Source organism: Oncorhynchus mykiss, chromosome 8 (genome assembly GCF_057628025.1).
Source record: "Oncorhynchus mykiss isolate SJ-2025 chromosome 8, ASM5762802v1, whole genome shotgun sequence".
Lineage (NCBI taxonomy): Eukaryota > Metazoa > Chordata > Actinopteri > Salmoniformes > Salmonidae > Oncorhynchus > Oncorhynchus mykiss.
This window is the reverse complement of record NC_143029.1, coordinates 12,322,248-12,344,039: the sequence shown is the minus strand read 5'-3', so window position 1 is coordinate 12,344,039 and position 21,792 is coordinate 12,322,248. Positions and strand designations below refer to the sequence as shown.

The 21,792-nt window shown below is 41.8% G+C and overlaps 1 protein-coding gene across 3 annotated transcripts in view; it reads right to left on the bottom strand.

Annotated features, from left to right (window-relative positions):
• LOC110529370 (uncharacterized) overlaps positions 1-21,792 on the bottom strand; it is a 46,671-nt gene that overhangs the window by 12,693 nt on the left and 12,186 nt on the right. For all 3 annotated transcript variants that reach the window (XM_036984753.2, XM_090242568.1, XM_036984752.2), the window contains 13 exons: positions 21,361-21,399; positions 20,156-20,274; positions 15,446-15,605; positions 12,394-12,533; positions 9,263-9,389; positions 8,209-8,244; positions 7,673-7,824; positions 7,014-7,140; positions 6,076-6,221; positions 3,149-3,275; positions 2,758-2,787; positions 2,527-2,639; positions 2,170-2,302 (listed from right to left, as the gene is read on the bottom strand). In XM_036984753.2, coding sequence (XP_036840648.2) covers positions 2,170-2,302; positions 2,527-2,639; positions 2,758-2,787; positions 3,149-3,275; positions 6,076-6,221; positions 7,014-7,140; positions 7,673-7,824; positions 8,209-8,244; positions 9,263-9,389; positions 12,394-12,533; positions 15,446-15,605; positions 20,156-20,274; positions 21,361-21,399 — 1,449 coding nt within the window. The remainder of the gene's footprint in view (positions 1-2,169; positions 2,303-2,526; positions 2,640-2,757; positions 2,788-3,148; positions 3,276-6,075; positions 6,222-7,013; positions 7,141-7,672; positions 7,825-8,208; positions 8,245-9,262; positions 9,390-12,393; positions 12,534-15,445; positions 15,606-20,155; positions 20,275-21,360; positions 21,400-21,792) is intronic.

The following is a 21,792-nucleotide window of genomic DNA, read 5'->3' as shown; positions in this document are numbered from 1 at the left end:
CATGGACTCAAAATATCGATGTTTTGTTCCCCGAGCCACTTAGTTATCACTTTTGCCTTATGGCAAGGAGCTCCATCATGCTGGAAAAGGCATTGTTCATCACCAAACTGTTCCTGGATGGTTGGGAAAAGTTGCTCTCGGAGGCTGTGTTGGTACCATTCTTTATTCATGGCTGTGTTCTTAGGCAAAATTGTGAGTGAGCCCACTACCTTGGCAGAGAAGCAACCCCACGCCTGAATGGTCTCAGAATGATTTACTGTTGGCATGACATAGGACTGATGGTAGCGCTCACCTTGTCTTCTCCGGACAAGCTTTTTTCCAGATGCCCCAAACAATCGGAAAGGGGATTCATCAGAGAAAATGACTTTACCCCAGTCCTCAGCAGTCCAATCCCTGTACCTTTTGCAGAATATCAGTCTGTCCCTGATGTTTTTCCTGGAGAGAAGTGGCTTCTTTGCTGCCCTTAACACCAGTCCATCCTCAAAAAGTCTTCGCCTCACTGTGCGTGCAGATGCACTCACACCTGCCTGCTGCCATTCCTGAGCTAGCTCTGTACTGGTGGTGCCCCGATCCTGCAGCTGAATAAACTTTAGGAGACGGTCCTGGTGCTTGCTGGACTTTCTTGGGCGCCCTGAAGCCTTCTTCACAACATTTGAACCGCTCTCCTTGAAGTTCTTGATGATCCGATAAATGGTTGTTTCAGGTGCAATCTTACTGGCAGCAATATCCTTGCCTGTGAAACTATTTTTGTGCAAACAATGATGACGGCACGTGTTTCCTTGCAGGTAACCATGGTTGACAGAGGAAGAACAATGATGCCAAGCACCACCCTCCTTTTGAAGCTTTCAGTCTGTTATTCTAACTCAATCAGCATGACATAGTGATCTCCAGCCTCGTCCTCGTCAACACTCACACCTGTGTTGACGAGAGAATCACTGACATGATGGTCCCAGTTGCAATGAATTGGAGCCCAGGGAAAAGCTGTGTGGCAGGGCAGAAACACTGTCCTCCACAACGTGGACAGAACCCTGGAACCCCGGCTCCGAGAACTTTGCAATGAATTGCAATTCATCTGATCACTCTTCATAACATTCTGAAGTATATGCAAATTGCCATCATACAAACTGAGGCAGCAGACTTTGTGAAAATGTATATTTGTGTCATTCTCAAAACTTTTGGCCACGACTGTACTGTATATAGATTGCCACTATTCCTATTGTAACCCTTTATACCAAACAATTGTCCAAAAACAATTATTTCATTGGATGAAGTCACGTGATTATGTGGATCCAATGTATTGGATGAAATAGGTTTTTCTTTGTGCCATAGAAGGTTGACATAGACCAGGGATGGGCAACTTTGATGTGTGATGTGAGCAAAACATCTTAGTGGCCCACCTCTTGTCAGCAGAGATAAGTTGTTTATGTTTTAGAGTTCATTTTTTGCAATTCTACACATTTTGCCATGAGGGAGGAGAGAAATGTTTGCATTTTTTAATATGATATCTAAGTGACACTGACAACAAAAAAATCAATGGGGGACCCCCGGCAGGTAATTTGACCAAGATAACAAGTTTAGATAGCTGGCCGCTAAACAAATTTAGCATTCTGAAAAATTTTAGCAGCCTTGGGCTAATTGACTGACTATCAATGACTGACATAACAAGAGTAAATCTGCTGATGCACAACCACATTTCAAAATTGCACTTTGGGTAGTCTACTATTCTCAACATCAGAAAACGTCATCTTCCAATGCATTAACCTCCAGCAGAGAGATGTGAGTTGCAGGAACAGTGTGGGAATGTTTGGGATGTCTATGCCCATCCCTGACATAGACATGTCTATGCCCATCCCTGACATAGACATGTCTATGCCCATCCCTGACATAGACATGTCTATGCCCATCCCTGACATAGACATGCCTATGCCCATCCCTGACATAGACATGCCTATGCCCATCCCTGACATAGACATGCCTATGCCCATCCCTGACATAGACATGCCTATGCCCATCCCTGACATAGACATCCCTGTTCATCTCAAATGGCATCCTATTCCCTATATAGTGCACTACTATATATCCTATGGCCCTGGTCAAAAGTAGTGCACTATGTAGGGAATAGGGTGCCATTTACAACACAGAAAGAGAGCTAATAGACAGAGTACTCACAAAGCCAGTAGTCTGCAGGGACAGGACAGAGGAGTTGGGCTCCACGCACCCCATGGCCCTCAGATCAGGGTAGTCCCCCTCCTCTAACACATACATCCTCTCAGTGAAGCCCTGGCCCTCAAACGCCAGCCAGCTGGAACACAGACACGCACAGACATGGCGATTATCAATATTTTTCTTCACCATTTTAACAGCGAATGTATAAAAGTATAGGCATCATTATAAAACTGTAGATATAAATGACTGTTGCCAACAGTAACTTCGTCTTGCAAATGATGTAGCTAATGGTACGGGAAAGATACTGTACGTGTTACAATCTGCAGATTACGTTGGATGAATAACAAGTACGACACTCACCTGCCAGCCAGCACCTTGCAGGAGCCCAGGGAAAAGCTGTGTGGCAGGGCAGAAACACTGTCCTCCACAACGTGGACAGAACCCTGGAACCCCGGCTCCGAGAACAACTGCATCTGAGACACATAACGGATACACTGTCAGATTCTGTCAAATATGGGGCTGTCATGGAGTGGTTTACAAAATCTCGGACAAAGAAATGTAGGTTGGTCCTGTTGCATTTGGTTGACATACCTTAAACTTGGAGGAATTTCCCAGATTATCCTAGAAGAGACCACAAATGAGGGCATTATTGAGAGAACTGAGGAAATAATTCAACAATTCTTGGATCAGTGTATTGGTCATTGATGACTTTGTTATCATCATTGGATGCATCTCAAATTGGCACCCTCTTCCCTATATAGTGCACTATCAAGTCTCTTTAGATCATCATTATCCCATACTGTATGGCTCATGTCATTCCCCCGACCTTGCCCCCTTTCCAAACGGATGTAACTGATTACAGAATATTTCAATTATTTAATATTTTATCATGTTAATCATTTATTGTTGCAACATGAATACTATATTATATGATTAGTTTATCATTATAATAATTTGTAATTTAATATTGTGTTGATCTTACCAGAATGACGGGCATGACTGATGCGATCTTGGAGCTGAGGGCCCCCCAGTCTTCTGGGCTTCCGTAGAGGCCTTTCTCCAACACATACGCCTTTCCAGAGAACCCTGCCTCCTCAAATGCCACCCATCTAGGAGGGACACATGAGGACCGTATTCAGGACTGTTTCTTATTGCTCAAGTTCAGGTAGTCAAATCAAATCAAATTTATTTATATAGCCCTTCGTACATCAGCTGATATCTCAAAGTGCTGTACAGAAACCCAGCCTAAAACCCCAAACAGCAAGCAATGCAGGTGTAGAAGCACAGTGGCTAGGAAAAACTCCCTAGAAAGGCCAAAACCTAGGAAGAAACCTAGAGAGGAACCAGGCTATCAAGGTAGTGCCTTGATGTGTCAGTCCGAGGGCCAACATTTTGCGTGAACAGTTGGCAGTTTGCAAAATAACAACATTTCAAACAGAAGTGTCAAAGACTGCAACTCACAGTTGCGTCCAAACTTGACTAAACTCAGGTTAAGGTTGACATTTTTTTAGTAACTTTCCAGAATTCCCAGGTTTTCCAGAAATCCAGGTTGGAGATTTCCCGGAATCAGGGTTGAGTAAGCAGGAAATCCTCTGTGGGAATTTAGGGAAAGATACTGTAATTTGGCAACCCTAAACGCACATCATTAGGGAAAGGGGGAAATTAAACTGTGCTGCACATTATAATGAGTTTTACGGTATTTTTTGTGCTCCTATGATGGATGACGCCAAAGGCAAAATCTATAACAACGAATAGATAGATGGAATCAAAGTAATTAAAACCAAGGTTAATATTAAATGTTGACATTTCAGATCAAACATGTAGATAAGATACAGATAGTGGTTAATTAGCTCTTACGCTCCTACTCAATATTGACTTTGATTAGTGTGTATCTGATGACTGTGCCTGTGTGTGTGTGTGTGTGTGTATCACACAGCATAGAAAAGACCACAGCAGAAGCTGACGAGAAAGAGAAAGATAGGGGAGAGAGAGAATGATATGAGAGATGGGGAGAGAGATAGGAGGAGATAGAAAGGCAAAGAGAGAAAGGGAAAGAGGGAGAGAGAGATAAGGGAGAGAGAGTCTGCTGGGTTGAGTCAACAGGTTGAGTAACAGAGTTTAGTCAGCACGACAAGGGAGAAGGACGATGGGGGAGAGGGACGACGGGGCGAGGCTATGTAGTACACTATAATAAGGGTTCACAACACTGTAACAGAACCAGAGACGTTCCTCCAAAAGCAAGTGGAAGTGCTCTGCTGCACATAGTGTACTCCACCCTGTTCCCAACTGACAGAGAGACCCAGGAAATGAGGCGTGGACTGAACTGAACGTCTCGGAGGAATTTTGGTCCCGTCTGAACGTGCCAGCCGGGGAGAGGCAGCCAGCCTACAGTCAACTGTTCATTAGGTTCCAAAAACGAAGTGAAACGTGTATGAACAACCTGATCTTGAAATGCTTGTTTTTGTATTCCGTTTTTAATGTTTTGGTACGGTGTGCCCTAATGAACAAGACCCTTATCCGGAGAGAAGGAACTTAAGATAACATACTGTACATGAATGAACACGCGTTAGACCTAGCTCTGCAGGCAATACAGGAAGATATTTCAGCCAAAGTGAGAAACAATTAGCTTGCACAGACACATTAGTAACAACGATTAGAGGGCTACACATGCTGTAGGATAGTATGTGTCAAGGTTCACTTATAAGTTAAACATCTGAGACTGAGATATGATGTTGCCACGAGCAGCACACCAGATGTTGCAGATGAGTGCGATGCCAGAAGATGCACTCCCAGAGTAGCGCAGGGTATCTGTGCATGTTTCAATAGCTCCAACATGCGGGACTAAAACCAGCAGGGAAGTTTAAACAGGGGCTTCAACGCTCTTAGTTGTAGCGGAAATCGGCCCAATATTGGTGCTTTGCTGAAACTCTCAAGGTAGACTCAGCGAGGGGAGGTTGAATGCACGTCTACACATAGTGGGTTCATTTCTGCAACAACTTCTTCGCTGTTTTGGCCCCGTAGCTAACACGATGTAGCAGCGTGAAGCACACACATGCACATGTTTAGATCAATGGGGGCTGGTGGGAGGAGCTATAAGAAGACGGGTTCATTGTAATTTACTGGAATTAAATGAATGTAGTCCAACATGTGGTTTCCATATGTTTAATGTGTTTGTTACCGTTCCATGTACTCCATTCCAGCCATTACAATGAGCCCATCCTCCTATAGCTCCTCCCACCAGCCTCCACTGGTGTAGATCCTCTGTGTGACTGTGTGAGAGCAAAGTCTTGCATCACGGTCATCTCACTATCTGCGGTACTGCTCGTTGCAACGTCATCTCGCTGAGTCTACCTTTAACTATACAGCATCAAACATGCTTTTAGAAGTTGCATTGTAACTTTGACTCTGTTTATTAGAACTCTACATTTCCATCTTTGTAGTGTTCATTTTTAACTATGTAGTCCGCCAGGCCACAGGACACAGTGATAATAATGAAACTTACAAGACACCTGACCTGAGTTACTACAGATCACTGGAGTATTTAAATCAGGACAGTAAATGAGTGGTTAACAGTATGTAGACTTCTCATTACATTCACACTGAATAGCAGAGCACAGCCCGGAATTCCTGTAATCGACTAACTGGTCATTTTCATATAAAACACACAAGACTGGGCAAGGTAGATTTAAAGCCACAATCTGTAACATTTCCTGTGGTTCAATGGTCATTTCAATTAATTATCCATGATTCCATAGGTCTGTATGAATTTGAAAGTGGTTACATTTCCCCAGTCCCATCCCCAAGCTTACCAAACAAAGTGACAGGGTCAGGCTGTTGAAATGGCAGATTGTAACTTTAACTGTGCACATCAGAGGTAGAAACAGAGAAAGAAAGAGATCTTATACTTACACTCCGCCCATAACGTCAACAGACTGCGTTTTCAGCCCATAGCCGGTGTCCTCTATATTGATGATAGGCTCTAAGATGTCGATGTTGGCACCCAGCTCGCCAAAGTCTCTCTCACTGAACATCTTGAGGTGTGGTGACATGAAATCCTGTCATGGGGAAATGAAACAAAGAACATCCTTGGTCCTGCCCATAGAAGTAGAACTACTAGAATGTACAAAACCCTCAGTTCACAGCAATTTGACTGGTACACTCATAGGTACACCCAATATGACCGCTGGTCCATTAATCACAGAACATTGACCTGAATGGGGAAAGTCTGTTTTAGTACTGCATAACTAATTGTATGGTCATGGCATACCATAACAAACAATATCCTATCATGACTTCCCTTTACATCATTGGCATGGCATACCAAACAACATCAAACATTAGGTGCCCAACCCTCCTCATTGGCGAGAGCTCCCCTGCATGCTTTTGTTCCAACTCTAATATAGCATACCTGACTCAATTGATTAGATGAATCAGGTGTGTTTGTGTAGGGCTACAATACACTCTTAGAAGAAAAAGGTGCCCGGCTGTCCCCATATGAGAATCCTTTGAAGAACCCTTTTTGGTTCCAGGTAGAACCATTTTGGTTCCTGGTAGAACCCCTTTGGGTTCCATGAAGAAACCTTTCCACAGAGGGTTATACATGGAACCCAAAAGGGTTCTACCTGAAACCAAAAAGTGTTCTACCTAGAACTAAAATGGGTTCTCCTACGGGGACAGCCGAAGAACCCCTTTGGAAAGACTGTAGAGCACAAAATAAGAGTGTAGAGCAAAACCTCTCCAAGAGGAGGGCTGATGCTCATTTATAGCAGGGGTTCATCCATACTGTAATTCATAATTTCATACCAAATCGTACAACATTCAGTTCTTGGTCATAGCATGATACCTACAGCCAGTACAGGTCGTATAGATAGCAGCTGATCAGTCATTCCTCCCCAGTCCCTCCAGTCCAGGTACTCGCCTTCCTCCAGGACATGCTGGTGACCCTCAAACCCTAGTTGGTCATACCCCACCCAGCTGGGACAGTAAATAAAAGGGAATTAGACAATAGCTACATTGTAAGCACTGTATAGTATATTACTTCATATGTACAGTGGGGCAAAAAAGTATTTAGTCAGCCACCAATTGTGCAAGTTCTCCCACTTAAAAAGATGAGAGGCCTGTAATTTATTATAGGTACACTTCAACTATGACAGACAAAATGAGAAAAAAAATTCCAGAAAATCACATTGTAGGATTTTTAATGAATTTATTTGCAAATTATGGTGGGAAATAAGTATTTGGTCACCTACAAACAAGCAAGATTTCTGGCTCTCACAGACCTGTAACTTCTTCTTTATGAGGCTCCTCTATGTGGGAGAATTTTCACAATTGGTGGCTGACTAAATACTTTTTTGCCCCACTGTATGTTGCATCACTGACAGTACCATTTTGTAACACTCTATCACAACACGACACCTTGATTGTGTATTGTGTTTCTTAATAACCAGGAATAAAGTATTCGCCCACATAAATACACATTAATGTTTTAAGAGCTATATGAACTTACAGTCCTCTGAGGATCTTCACAGAGCCCACTGACTTCAGTCTGTTTGACTCCAGGTTTGATGCCTCTTCATCTCCTTCATCTCCAAAACAGAACACTTCCCCATCGATCTCCAGACAGGATCCCTCAAAGCCAGGCCGCTCATACACCACAGCCTGAGGAGACAAAGGTCAAATGTAGGAGGGAGCGGTTCAAAGGGTGTTTGACCCCTGATTGACCCCAAGACCTGATCGTAATGATTTGTGATTGGTTGTTTTTCAATGTGTTTCCATAGTCAGACCAACAATACGTTAGTTGACAACATGCTAAAATAGTATGTGAAATTATAAAAAAGGTTTTAAATGATTTAAACATTTGATTGAGCCTGTCTGGGGTGCCAGAAGGGTTTGTCCTTTTGGGACTATTGTATTGGCTCCATTGTGCCAGGAAAACTCAATCAAACGAAGCTAAAGTATTTGAATGAACACAAATACTATTTGAACCCGGGACAACTTGAGGACGACAGTGAAACAGAATGTAATGGTAAAGTAATGGCATACCTTGACTTCATTAGGATTCTCCACCTTGAAGGCACCCTGTAACAAACAGAGATAATCAATCACAACCGCACTATAGTCCACTAATTAAAAAAGCACACAACATCGAGGTGGGAGTCAGCAGTATGCAAATTCTGCCATTTACGCACATAGCATTACGAACTGCGACGCTGATGGGGACAGATAGGAGATATAGTGAGAGATTGCATTGCCCAGAGACTGGACAAGCCTCATTCAGATTGAATGAGTAATTTCAGTAATTTGGTACAACAGTGAACTTAATAACCTTCATGTAGAAGGGTATAGGACATAGAAAGACAAGGCAAAATGTCATTAGAACACTTGACAATTGCTCACTAGTCACTATCCAATTTTGAATGCTTGTTGGCCAACAGCTCACTCACTAGTCAGTCATGACTATTTGCACATTAATCTTATCACATGTCCATAAAATACATGGGTTAAACTACATGTCCATGAAGATACATGTTCATAAAGATATATATACTGTAGCTTTAGACACATTTCCACAATTCAATAAAAGCTCAAATGTGGCTAAACGAGAAGATTATTCCAAAAATAAAGATATACTTTTATAGATTAGTTCATCCTTTGCATGTACTGTTCTTCTGCCTTGGAAATTATTTGCTAGTCATTGGCACCTGTTTTTTTTTCAAAAGGTAATTAAACATTGAAAACAGAAAAAAAGGTCAAACAAAGGTTAGGAGAAAGAATAAAACAAAAAGATAAATTGTAAATGAACACAAGCCATGTATTTAATGTGCAGTACATATGTCGGATATTAATTTGAGCCAGTTTGTTACAGCAGGAAATGAATCCTGCAGTAAAAGGATACAGAATGTGGATTATAATTCATGGCCATTTGTTGTAGGGGTTGATACCTTTTTTCGTTAAAGAAAATCAAATTACAAACTTTAGAAGCCTTTTGAAACCTTGAATACAATACAAGTTTGCATTTCCTACTGCATTCTCGGCAACAAAAGAGTAATCAAATTAAGATCCTACATCTGTTATTGCGAGATACTGTAGCACCCACCATTTTGAGGGGTCTGAGGGATCCGATGAAGGGTGTGTTGAACCCCCAGGCCTCGGGATAGGGGTACTCCCCTTTCTCCAACACCGCCAGGAGGCCCTGGAACCCTGGGTCACTAAACACCAACCACCTGTGTTGGGGAACAGGAATCCCTAAACATTATGTACACACCAATGGATCTGTTCTTCCAAGCAAGGTACCTCCCATTCCAATTCAGCAGCGGGCTAATCCAGACTTGAGATCAGTGTTTACATCAATTTATTTTACCTTTATTTAACTAGGCAAGTTAGTTAAGAATAAATTCTTATTTTCAATGACGGCCTAGGAACAGTGGGTTAACTGCCTGTTCAGGGGCAGAATGACAGATTTGTACCTTGTACATTGTCAGCTGAACTTGCAACTTTCCGGTTACTAGTCCAATGCTCTAACCACTAGGCTACCCTGCCGCCCCAAATCAATAAATGATTTACATGAATGTCCAAATTGTCTTAAATTTAAATCAGTCCACAGGTGAACTGAGATTAGATTCAAATAATGGGCAATTTTGAAATAATGGATTCAATTTCCATTCATCGCCTGAATTGATTAAACTGAAATGTTAAGTTATTGATGCCAATCCTGGTTCATATTATGCCTGTGTATCACACATAAAACATCAGTGATAGATTTACAGATAAACTCTATTCTCCATCCAATGCTGTGCCAGCTTCTTTTACCCCCAGTTCTGTACAATGCTTGAGTGAGGCTAAGGAAAGAAAGACTACAGTACTCAGATATTCCGTGTGTGAGTCAGAAAAAGAACCGCAGGGAGAGTTGCTAAGGAAACACAGGCGAAAGTATTCAGGGAATAACATTGGTGTTGAGTTGATTACTAGCCTGGTTCAACTAGACTGAACGCTGTGCTCACCATTCAGTCTGGTGCCATGATGTACTGTATCATTGGTCTGAGGCTAGATGATCACTTCTTTGACAGCCACAAGTATTCAACTCTAATTTTAACTGCCTCCAGTAAGAATTTCCGGGATGGTCGGGCACAGAAAATAAATTATTCCTGATAGGGGACTTTTCGATCTCACGTGCCTAAGTAAACCGTCTTTAGTCGCAGTTTGGCAACGAAGAGGGAAATGGTCTATTGTCTATTGTGGTGTACTTCAGCTAGAAGCCAGGGCACACAATGTTCTGAAACGTACCTCTCACGTGGGAAAAATAACCTTTGAAATCTTTGCCAGATTCTTTCTTTCCTTTTTTCTCTCTATACCTCTCTTTCTCTCTCTGCTTTTACCAGTTTCTTCCCTCACCCCCCCATTTTTCTACCTCTATATATCCCCCACCTTTACCAGTCTCCTAACCCACCTCTCTCTCTCTCTCTCTCTCCCTCCCCACTTTTACCTTTCTCTCTATAGCATGCAGGAGCAGGTTGCATATGGGACATTCTGGGGAGGGGGGGGGGGGGGGGGCGGCAGTAGTAATCATTATCTGTCAGTGCTTTCTCGCTCTCCTCAGCCTGCAAATCAATTGCATTAAAACATTATTTATCCCTGAGGGGCAATCACTTTGAGCATGTGAATCTGCAACAACAACACCATGACAGCATACCACATGCAAGCCACATTAAAACGAACGCCTCATTGAAAAACATCAACATGCCCATCATTATTTAATCCAGTATTTCCCAATCCTGCACTAACACACATGATTCAACTAATCAACTTACGCCTTTGATTAGAATCATGTGTTAGTGCTGGGACAAAAACAAAAATGTGTACCTGGGTTCCCAGGACCAGGTTTGGGAAACACAGATTTAATAATTTCCTGACTCTTCTTCAATCCAAATTCTTTGAAATACTTAAAAAAAAAAAAAAAAAGCTTATCTGATCTGGCACTCTGAGCAGGCTTAGTTTTAAGAGTAAACAAATTATATTTGAACTCAGGATCAGGTTCATTAGGGCACACCCCAGAAAGGAAAACAAAAATCAGCATTTCTTGTTGTCCCTCCCTGGTTCAATCAGTTTTATTCCCATTGGAACCTAATGAACATGACCCAGGTTTGGTTCAGTAGCAGCCAGAAGCGATGAAATAATTAACGTAGAGAATTAGGATTGCCTGGTCGCTCAAGGCTCCGAAATGTCATTATCTCCAACTGAAACAGTAATTGAATTCTCTACAATGGCAAGAGTTGTATTGCACGGCAGTATGTAATGCTGATCCCCCGCTGCCTACCCAGATCTCATTAGAAGAACCATGAGGAGAATGCCTTGTTGCTGAGGAGGTTTACAACAAGAGCCAAGCAGCATACTAAACAAACTAAAGAGGTACCATAGACATCTAGAGGTACCGTTCAGGAGGACTACACACACTGACAACCCACAGTGGATCAAAAAGGTACCATAGACATTTAGGACAGGGGTGGGCTAACTTTTTGTCTTGAGAGCCACATCAGGATTTCGAAAATCAACAGGGCCGTAGATTTATTTCTACCAATTTGTTTGTGAAAATCTATTTGGGGGCTAGGAAAAGGGCAGTTGTTTTAAAATATAAAGGTCCATTATAATTTTGACATACTTTTTAATCTAGTTTCAGACGTTCACGCGTGTCCTGGATTTTTTTTCTTCTTTCAAATAATACATAAAAATAAATCAAAGATGTATGCCGGATGTTTCAGTAACTACATATCTGCACGCAAGAGTAATAAGGTAGCGTACCAAATTACACCCTATTCCCTATTTAGTGCACTGCTTTAGACCAAAAACTGTCCGTCCCGTGGGCCATAGTTTGACCACCCCTGATTTATGAGGAGCAAATATGCACTTACACAGAGTGGACTGATCCACTGAACCACTACACCATAGACATTTATATGTAGCATTTTAGGAAGAGCAAAGATGCACCTACACCCAAGAGCAGGGTTTCCAAAAGCTCGGTCCTGAGGCCCCCACGTTGTGGTTTTTTGACCTAGCAGTACACAGTTGATTCAAATAATCAAAGCTCGATTATGATTTGGTTATCTGTGTAGTGCTAGGGCAAAAACCACAACGGGCACCCAGGACGGGTCACAGGAAAGGGCTTGGAATACCCTGCCCTAGAGTGGACTGAAGAGGTACCATGTAAATACAACAGCCATTAGATACACTTACACTCCAGAGTTGACTTTGATGGAAGCTGTGTTCTGTGGGATACCGAAGGAGCTGATCTCTACTGTGTCGTCATGGTACGGTGCTAGCCTGCCGTGGCCCTCTGGCTCAGTGAACAAGTCAATATGGGGAATGCTGTAGTCCTACAGAGGGGAACACAAACCCAGGAACAGTCACCATACTGTGGAGGGAGAATTGTGATTGATTGCATTGTGGTAACACTTTATTTAAAACTGACAGATATAATGCTTTATATAAGCATTTATACCACAGCATTGTTGAATACACGTTTCTAATTACCTTTACAGGGCATTCTAGGGTGTGCATTATGTTTCTCTTTATACAATGGGTGGGTCTAATCCTGGATACTGATTGGTTAAAACCGCATTCCAGAAGGTGTCTATTCCCCAAATTACCACCGGCAAAAGACGTTGAAATGACTGTTTACTCTGTTCTAATCTCACTGCGCAATCCACTGTCTCATCAGCCCAGCCAGGCAATTTATAAACTTGATCTCCGCTATAAAAAGCATCTAGACATTATCTCCCATTTCCACAGCGGTGATTTGTATAAACCTTGCTGCCTGTCTCTCTGAAATTTGCAACATTGTTTCAATATTGAAATTTGGTCTCCAGCTGTCCCATAGTAATGAGTGTGTTGGGAGTCGGGATGAGACAGACAGGCAGGCAGGCAGCTTTTCTCAGCCAGTCAAAATCATCAATCAACTGGCATCATTTTTATGGATACATACAAAGTAATGTCAATAGAAAACAGGTCAAATTAAACACAGCTAGTTTGCTGTGTTTTCAGCTGCAGTTTGAAGTGATTGTGTTAGCTGTGTGTACATTTAGCAGACGCACTTATCGCAACTTACAAGTAGTGAGTGCATACATCTCCATTCCTACTGTTCCCCCTTTGGACCCAAACTCACACCTCTGGCATTGCCTGTGCCATGCTCTACCCACTGAGCCACACGGCTAGCTCCCTTGAACAACAGTGTCATGACAAGAGACCACATTTCCTATGCCAGGCAAAATTGTGCATCATTATCTCATTGTTATGGATGTATCCAAATAAATGTCACCAGAAAACAGCTTAAACAAATGCAGCTATTTTTCTGTTATTCTGTCTGCACTGTTTGACGTGACAGTAAGTTAGCCGTAGTTGGCTAGCTAGCAAGCAAGTGATAAGAAGATTGCAAGACTTAACAACTGGGTCAAGTCTCTGATCAGCCGATTTTGGTAGCAACCTTAGATTTGTGTCGACACTATATCTCTTGGAAGAATGAAATAGTATGAATAAATGAATCAATCATTATTTGAATATGTTGGTAACCCGTTGTATAAAAGTGATAATGCCCTCTAAGCCGGGGTTTGGAGGATATATTGGCACGGTTTGCCGGCCGTCGACTTAATAACACTCCAAACACCGTCTTTTCCAGCATTATCACTTAAGTAATGCACGGCAATAACCAACAGCTATGAGGTTCATTCTAATATGTTCTATGTTTGAGTTGCTTTTGAAATGAAATTTGAATTGAAAAGATCATTGGCATTGTTGAATTCGATTTTCATAATAGCAAGCTAGGAGGACTAACGTTTTGGTTAGCTAAGCTAAGTCTATTTGTTTGGTTACCAAAACAACTAATGTAGCTATCTAGCAAAGTTAAACTTGCTAGGTACTTCAATGGATGTTTAACACATTTCTATAAGCAAATTAACACATTTCTAGCTGCAAATGGGTTATATTATAACCGTGGGATAAGCAGAATAATCAACTCAGGCCTTTATGCGTTCTGTGGAAAATAATGCAACTCAGTCGACGGTCAGTGGCATTCTGCTGTGCGTTGTGGCACACCTTTCATATCGTGCATTATTTTTAACAGAACTCAAAGCCCCTCGTCAGGGTTGCCAGGTCTAGCTACATTTCTAACCAATGACCTCGGAAAACCCGTCCACAAGGCCTGAAAACTAGCCATGCAGCAAGAGAGGAGTTGCCACATTTATCCAATAAACCTTTTACCCATAACGTTATCAAGTGAATTAAGAAGGAATATAGAAGTAATTTATAAGGATGTAGGCTACGAAGCAAAATTTGGTTTCCATCAAAATATTACTTATTGCCAGTTTAAGAATATGTCACAAGAGAAAATATAAATAGTCCGTATCAAACTTTCCAGATCATTTTCCATCAATGTATGTCGATTTAACTTGTTTTGACTGCTATGTGTTTATAATTGCAAATCAACTTTGCCATGTTTTGCTGAGCTAGATGTAGGTAGCCTATATATTGCCCCTGATAGTCCAACATCTAATTTCAGGGAAAAGTCCACAATGAAGCTGACATTAAATCAGGAGAATGATACATTTGTGATAGGCTGTGACCATGATCACAATTGATGACTTCAAATTGAATTAACTGACATGGCCATTAATCATTTCATAATAACACAAGGCTACAACTACAGAGTTATAGGCTATTTATTAAATCTGTTTGCCAGCTCCAGGTAGGCTGCACAAGTGGCGCAAATTGATTTGCAACGACTCCAGCGATATCGTAGGTTCAACATATTTATTGAATCAAATGGTAGGCTACAGTAGCCTAGAATGGCATAGAAATGAATAGCCTACTTGATGGCCAACAGATGCAGATGTACCCTATCATTCTCCACACGTTTTCCCATAACAGAAGCCCACCAGGGAGTTCCATAACTTCCAATTCAAATGTACACCCACGCTGTGCTCCAGACCCTAGAACTGAGCATGAGTAAAATGCAGTGAAATATACTGTACATTTCTTTGAGAGAAATGCCATGGCAGCCGCAGTGCAATTAGAAGTAGCCCAAAAACCTGCCACCCGCGACCAATACATTTTCACCAGCGACAACGTTTTCAAAGTAACCCAACTGGTGGGAAATCGGCAAACATGGCAACCCTGCCCCTCGTTGATTATCCCTTATGTAGTATTAGCCTTTATTATGTCTTATTATAAGGCTCATGATATGTTACGCTGTGTCTCTCTATGTAGCAACATTTACAGCAGAGTGGACACTCACCCATACAGCCAGTCGGATGGAGCCGATGACCATTGGTATGTCGACATGGGGGTGTGATCCTGGTGGCCCTGCATCTGCCCAGACATTGGTTAGCTCAATAGGCCCCTCCTCTAGGGCAATGGAACGTCCCTCAAACCCAGGCCTCTCGTAAAGCACCCAGCTGCAAAGACAGATAGGAGCAGGTAAACAAACACATAAAATATGAATAATAGAAATAGAATAATTTGAACAAATGATTATCTCTTTCTCTTAATTGATGTATTATTTTACATTTATTTGATCACTGTTGCATTGATTATAGATGATCTGCATTAAACATATTCGTGTGAGTGGGGAGACGCTGAGACTGCCTCGTTCACGGGCAGGAAGACAGATTTTCACCTTGTCAGCTCGGGGGATCAAATCTTGCAACCTTACAGTTAACTAGTCCAAGCAATAATGACCTGCCTCTCGACTGATTAATCGGTATCGTCTTTTTTGGTCCTCCAATAATCGGTATCGGTGTTGAAAAATCGTAATCGGTCGACCTCTAATCTGTACGGCTAGTTACCAAGACCACTGTGCCTTATTTGGAGGTTCATACAAGATTTAGTGACATTGTCGACAGAACAGTTGTTCCTGATAGTGGCTATGTAGACCTCCTTTATTCTAACTGCAGAAATGCATACAATTCACTCTCTCGTCCTCCCTTTGGCAAATCTGACCATGACTCAATTCTCCAGCTTCCTGTTTACAAACGATAGCTCAAATGGGAAGTACCAGTGATATGCTCATTACGGAAGTGGTGGGATGAAGCAGACGCGAGGCTACAAGACTGTTTTGCTAGTACAGACTGGGATATGTTCCGGGATTCACCCGATAGCATTGAGGATACCACAACAGTCACAGGCTTCATCAATAAGTACATAGACAATGTCGTCCCCACAGTGACTATAAGAGTGAATCCTAACCAGTGCTTAATTGTACATTTGGAGGTGCCGGAACAAAAAGTGAGCCAGAGAAGGGGGTTAAAAAACCTCCTTTGTAACAAAGCATTGCATGCATTATCTTGCTTTTGTGTACTGGCATAGATCAGTAGAGGCGCCTGCAGGAGTTGCACACAATGGGGATTTTTTTTAATAGCCTAAGTGGCCCTTATAAACGCATTTCATGCAATTCTATTTCATTTTAGAATACCTCACAAATGATCGAAATGATAGGCTACTTTGACACTGACAAACTGAGATGAATAAAAACGACCTTGACTTCAATCCATCATTGGCCTAGGCCTAGGTGTGTGTAAATGGATGGAGGAAAGGGGGAAGGAGGAAATTCTAGTCCTAAAAAAAGCTTTCTAGTTTCACTCAATGACTCACCCAATGATGCTCAGCTCACTCACCGGCGACGGCCGATACGCTCGTGCCAAAAGCTTCTCTCTCTTAATTCACTTGGTAAAACAATGCTGTTCGCTCAATAGGCCTATATGGAAGCTGATAACTTGGTAGCCTACAGACAGATTAGTATTTTTTTCAGTGGGATCCCTTTGTTTTCCAGCAATTGTATTTGAAATATTGTGAAAGGCTTGTTTTGGCTTTATGCTGTTCACTGACAGGTTTGCAGCATGTTCCTGACTGTAGGCATGCCTCGTGATTGGGCTACACACAATCCACAACTAGGCAATTTTGCTTTTTGATTGGCAGTCATTGTAAATAAGAATGTGTTCTTAACTGACTTGCCTAGTTAAATAAAGGTAAAAAGAAAAAGAAAAAGAAAGGTTAAATTATTATTTTTTTAAACAGGGCTGTTGTGGGGCAGGTCAAGAGCTTTAAGTTCCTTGGCGTCAACATCACTAAGGACTTAACAGGGTCCACACACACCTGCAAAGTCGTAAAGAGGAGACGGCAGCGCCTCTTCCCCCTCAGGAGGCTGAAAAGATTTGGAATGGGCCCTCAGATCCTCAAAAGGTTCTACAGCTGCACCATCGAGAGCATCTTGACTGGCTGCATCACCGGTTGGTATGGCAATTGCACCGCCCTTGACCGCAGAGCACTACAAAGGGTGATGCGGACAGCCCAGTACATCACTGCGGCCGAGCTCCGTGCCACCCAGGATCTTTATATCAGGCGATGTTAGAGGAATGGCCGAAAAATTGCCAAAGACTCCAGCTACACAAGCCAGACTGTTCACTCTGCTACCTTCCAGCAAATGGTACCGGAGCATCGGCAGCATCGACAGCTTCTTCCCCCAAGCCACTGCTAAATAGTAAACTAATGCGCTGATCCTACACACACTCACTAGACTATATATACACACCATATCATTCACACACACTACATTGGCACTCCCACACTTTGGCACTGCTACTCTGTTCTTTTCTAAATTTGACTCTTATTATTATTATCTATCCTGATATCTAGGTCACTTTACCCTGCCTTCATGTATATATTTTTTTTATTTCTTTAACCTTTATTTAACTAGGCAAGTCAGTTAATTAAGAACACATTCTTATTTACAAAGATGGCCTACCCTGGATGACGCTGGGTCAATTGTGCGCCACCCTATGGGACTCCCAATCACAGCTGGATGTGATGCAGCCTGGATTCAAACCAGGTACTGCAGTGACTCTCTTGCACTGAGATGCAGTGTCTTCGATCACTGCGCCACTCGGGAGCGCACATACAGTGCCTTCGGAAAGTATTCAGACCCATTTATTTTTTCCACATTTTGTTACGTTACAGCCTTACTCTAAAGTAGATTAAATAAATAAATAAATCCTCAGCAATCTACACACAATACCGCATAATGACAAAGCAGAAACAGGTTTTCAGAAATGTTTGCAAATTTATTCAAACTAAAAACCAGAAATACCTTATTTACATATGTTTTCAGACCCTTTGCTGTGAGACTCAAAATTGAGCTCAGGTGTGTCCTGTTTCCATTGATCATCCTTAATTGTTTCTACATCTTGATTGGAGTCCACCTGTGGTAAATTAATTTGATTGGACATGATTTGCAAAGGCACACACCTGTCTATATAAGGTCCTACAGTTAACAGTGCATGTCAGAGCAAAAACCAAGCCATGAGATCAAAGGAATTGTCCGTAGAGGTCTGAGACAGGATTGTTGTGAGGCACAGATCTGGGGAAGGGTACCAAAACATTTCTGCAGCATTGCAGGTCCCCAAGAACACAGTGGCCTCCATCATCCTTAACTCCATCATTTCTGCAGCACTCCACCAATCAGGCCTTTATGGTAGAGTGGCCAGATGGAAGCCCCTCTTCAGTAAAAGGCACATGACAGCCCGCTTGGAGTTTGACAAAAGGTTCTCTGGTCTGATGAAACCAAGATTGAACTCTTTGGCCTGAATGCCAAGTGTCACGTCTGGAGGAAACCTGACACCATCCCTACGGTGAAGCATGGTGGTGGCAGCATCATGCTGTGAGGAGTTTTTTTCAGCGGCAGGGACTGTAAGACTAGTCAAGATCGAGGCAAAGATGAACAGCGTAAAGTACAGAGAGATCCTTGATGAGACTTGAAAATAGCTGTGCAGCGACCGGGAGGGTCCAACCTGACAGAGCTTGAGAGGATCTGCAGAGAATGGGAGAAACTCCCCAAATACAGGTGTGCCAAGCTTGTAGCGTCATACCCAAGAAGACACAGGGCTGTAATCGCTGTCAAAGGTGCTTAAACAAAGTACGGAGTAAAGTGTCTGAATACTTATGTAAATGTGATATTTCAGTTCTTTATTTTAAATGAATTATCAAATATATTAAAAAAACAGTTTTGCTTTGTCATTATGGGGTATTGTGTGTAGATAGATGAGAAAAACAACAACAATTTAATCAATTTTAGAATAAGGCTGTAACCTAACAAAATGTGGAAAAAATCAAGGGGTCTGAATAGTTTCCGAAGGCACTGTACCTCGTACCTCTACACATTGATCTGGTACTGTTACTCCCTGTATATAACTCCATTCTTGTCTATTTTATTTTATTCCTCGTGTTAGTTATTTTATTTTGTATACATTTTTTTTTAAACTCTGCATTGTTGGGAATGGTTCGTAAGCATTTCACTGTAAAGTCTACACCTGTTGTATTTGGCGGCCATTAGACTTTTTCTGTGCTCTTGCTGGATGTCTTTCTGTTGCAACTTGAATTAATCCAGATGCATTTTTTATTGACTATCAGAGACCGCTCATCTTAATTTCACCTGGAAATTCTCTTTTACACTTCACGTTTAACTCTTTCTGTCGCCTGAAATCCTGAACCTGCTTGGCTAACATTCCACTCCTTGTACCCCATGTTTTGCATGACAAGGAGTGTAAAGACTGGTACCCAGGCCACTTGACTTTGGACTAGTTTATTGTTTGTGCATGTCCCATTATCATGTAGGACAATAACTTTGGGTGGTTGATTCAATAAAATGAAGTAATATGAATGATAAACAGTCCAATATAATTGTTATCACGCATTGGTATTTCCTGACATGAGTCATAGGATGGGATGGTATTTGAAACCATCGAATAACTCAGCTTGGCATGCCAGATATTCTCTGCCAAGGAAGCACTACGCTACATGTTATGTAAATATGCTTTCTACAGACGCCAGACAGAGCATCCAAACTTGTGTTTTTTCTGTTAACTGGATATTCCTATTCCAGACCTTGCTTGAACTTTGAAAACAGAACATTTACTCTGTAGGATATAAGAGACAGTTTGGCTGTGTGACTCACCATCCTCTCAACACCTTCACAGAAATCCTAGGAGACAGTTGGAGCTGGGTGGCATCCACCACGTCTCTGAAGACTTCATAAGTCTGGCCGCTAAACTGATCATGCTCAAACAACACCATCTAAATCATAGGAACAGGGAAGCCATTTTGTCATTTCAAAACATCAAAACAAAAGGATGTCATGAGCAGCTCTGATGAAGGCAGAGAGACCGTAAGCTTAATAAACTAAAGTGATACTGGCAAGGTGCACTGTGGGTTTTATTTTCTTGAAGAAAGCATAAAGAGAGAAGGAAATGCTCAAACATCACCATGGAAACACCATGTGTCATTTCAAAATATCAACAGAAAAATAAATGCTGTCACTGCCTCATTTTGAAACGTGTTGGTTTAAAAAAAGAATGTATATGTTTTTGAAGAAGCAAACTTCCATTTATCCGACTACCAAAACGAACTGTCTTTTAATCAAGACATTAAGAAAAGGAAGTACATTAACTCTCCCTCGCTCTGAATCTGATGTCGATATTCCATCACATTGTATGACTCATCGGGTGACTCATCATATGACTAATTTGGCAGAGCTACCATGAGAGCTTGTTAGGATGTTTCATTCCATTCACTTGTAATTCTCATCTTCAAGCATTATATAACCTCACGATATAACATCCCAAAAGGCAGCCTATTCCCTTTATAGTGACTGCTTTTGGCCATCGAGCTCTTGTCAAAAGCAGTGCACTGTATATGGAACAAAGTGTCATTTGGGATGCCACCTTATCACTCTTGCATGCAAACCTACAGTTACTGAAACAGCATTAAGAAAATAAAGTACTGCCTTCCATCCCCACCCCTGAGATTCCACAATGCAATGCTTTTACCACAGAGTTTAAATGACTCTTGGCAGTACAGAATAGCTTGTTCTTAAACATATCCAGCTGTAGATCTGCTCCTTTCTCAAACAACCCCATTTTCCCTTGATGCGAAACCATATGAAACAGATGTCTTCAATAACACAATGGTAGAGTCCCAAATGGCACCCTACTCTGTATAGTCCTATGGGTCCTGGTCAAAAGTACTGCACTACATAGGGCATAGGGTGCCATTTGGGACACAAATAATAGCTTCTCCTTCCATTCAGTTTCAATTCTATCCTGCTAATTCTTTCAATTCTATCCTGGTTCTTTGAAAATATCTGTTTGAAGCTGTGCCTACCTTTCCTGGTCGCCTATGGAATCCATTCACATCCTCTCTCTGTAACACCAAAATCACATGAATACTGCAATTATCATTACATTCTAGATGGTTATCTTCAATTTCATAAAATCCAGGTTCCAGAGCTGCTTATCAGTGTTTAAGTTAATGATGTGTACTGTGTACTGTCCACTCTTAGAAAAAAGGGTTCCAAAAGGGTTCTTCAGCTGTCCCCAGAGTAGAGACATTTTTGGTTCCAGGTAGAACCGTTTTTGCTTCCAGTACAAAGGGTTCTACATGGAACCCAAAAGTATTCTTTAAAGGGTTCTCCTATGGGGACAGCCAAGAACCCTTTAAGGCTCTAGATAGTTTTATTTTCTAAGACTGTGTTCTGCGTACTGTGTACTTGTTTGTGGGTCAGGCCTTTCTGACTCATGGTTTGACTATGGTTTG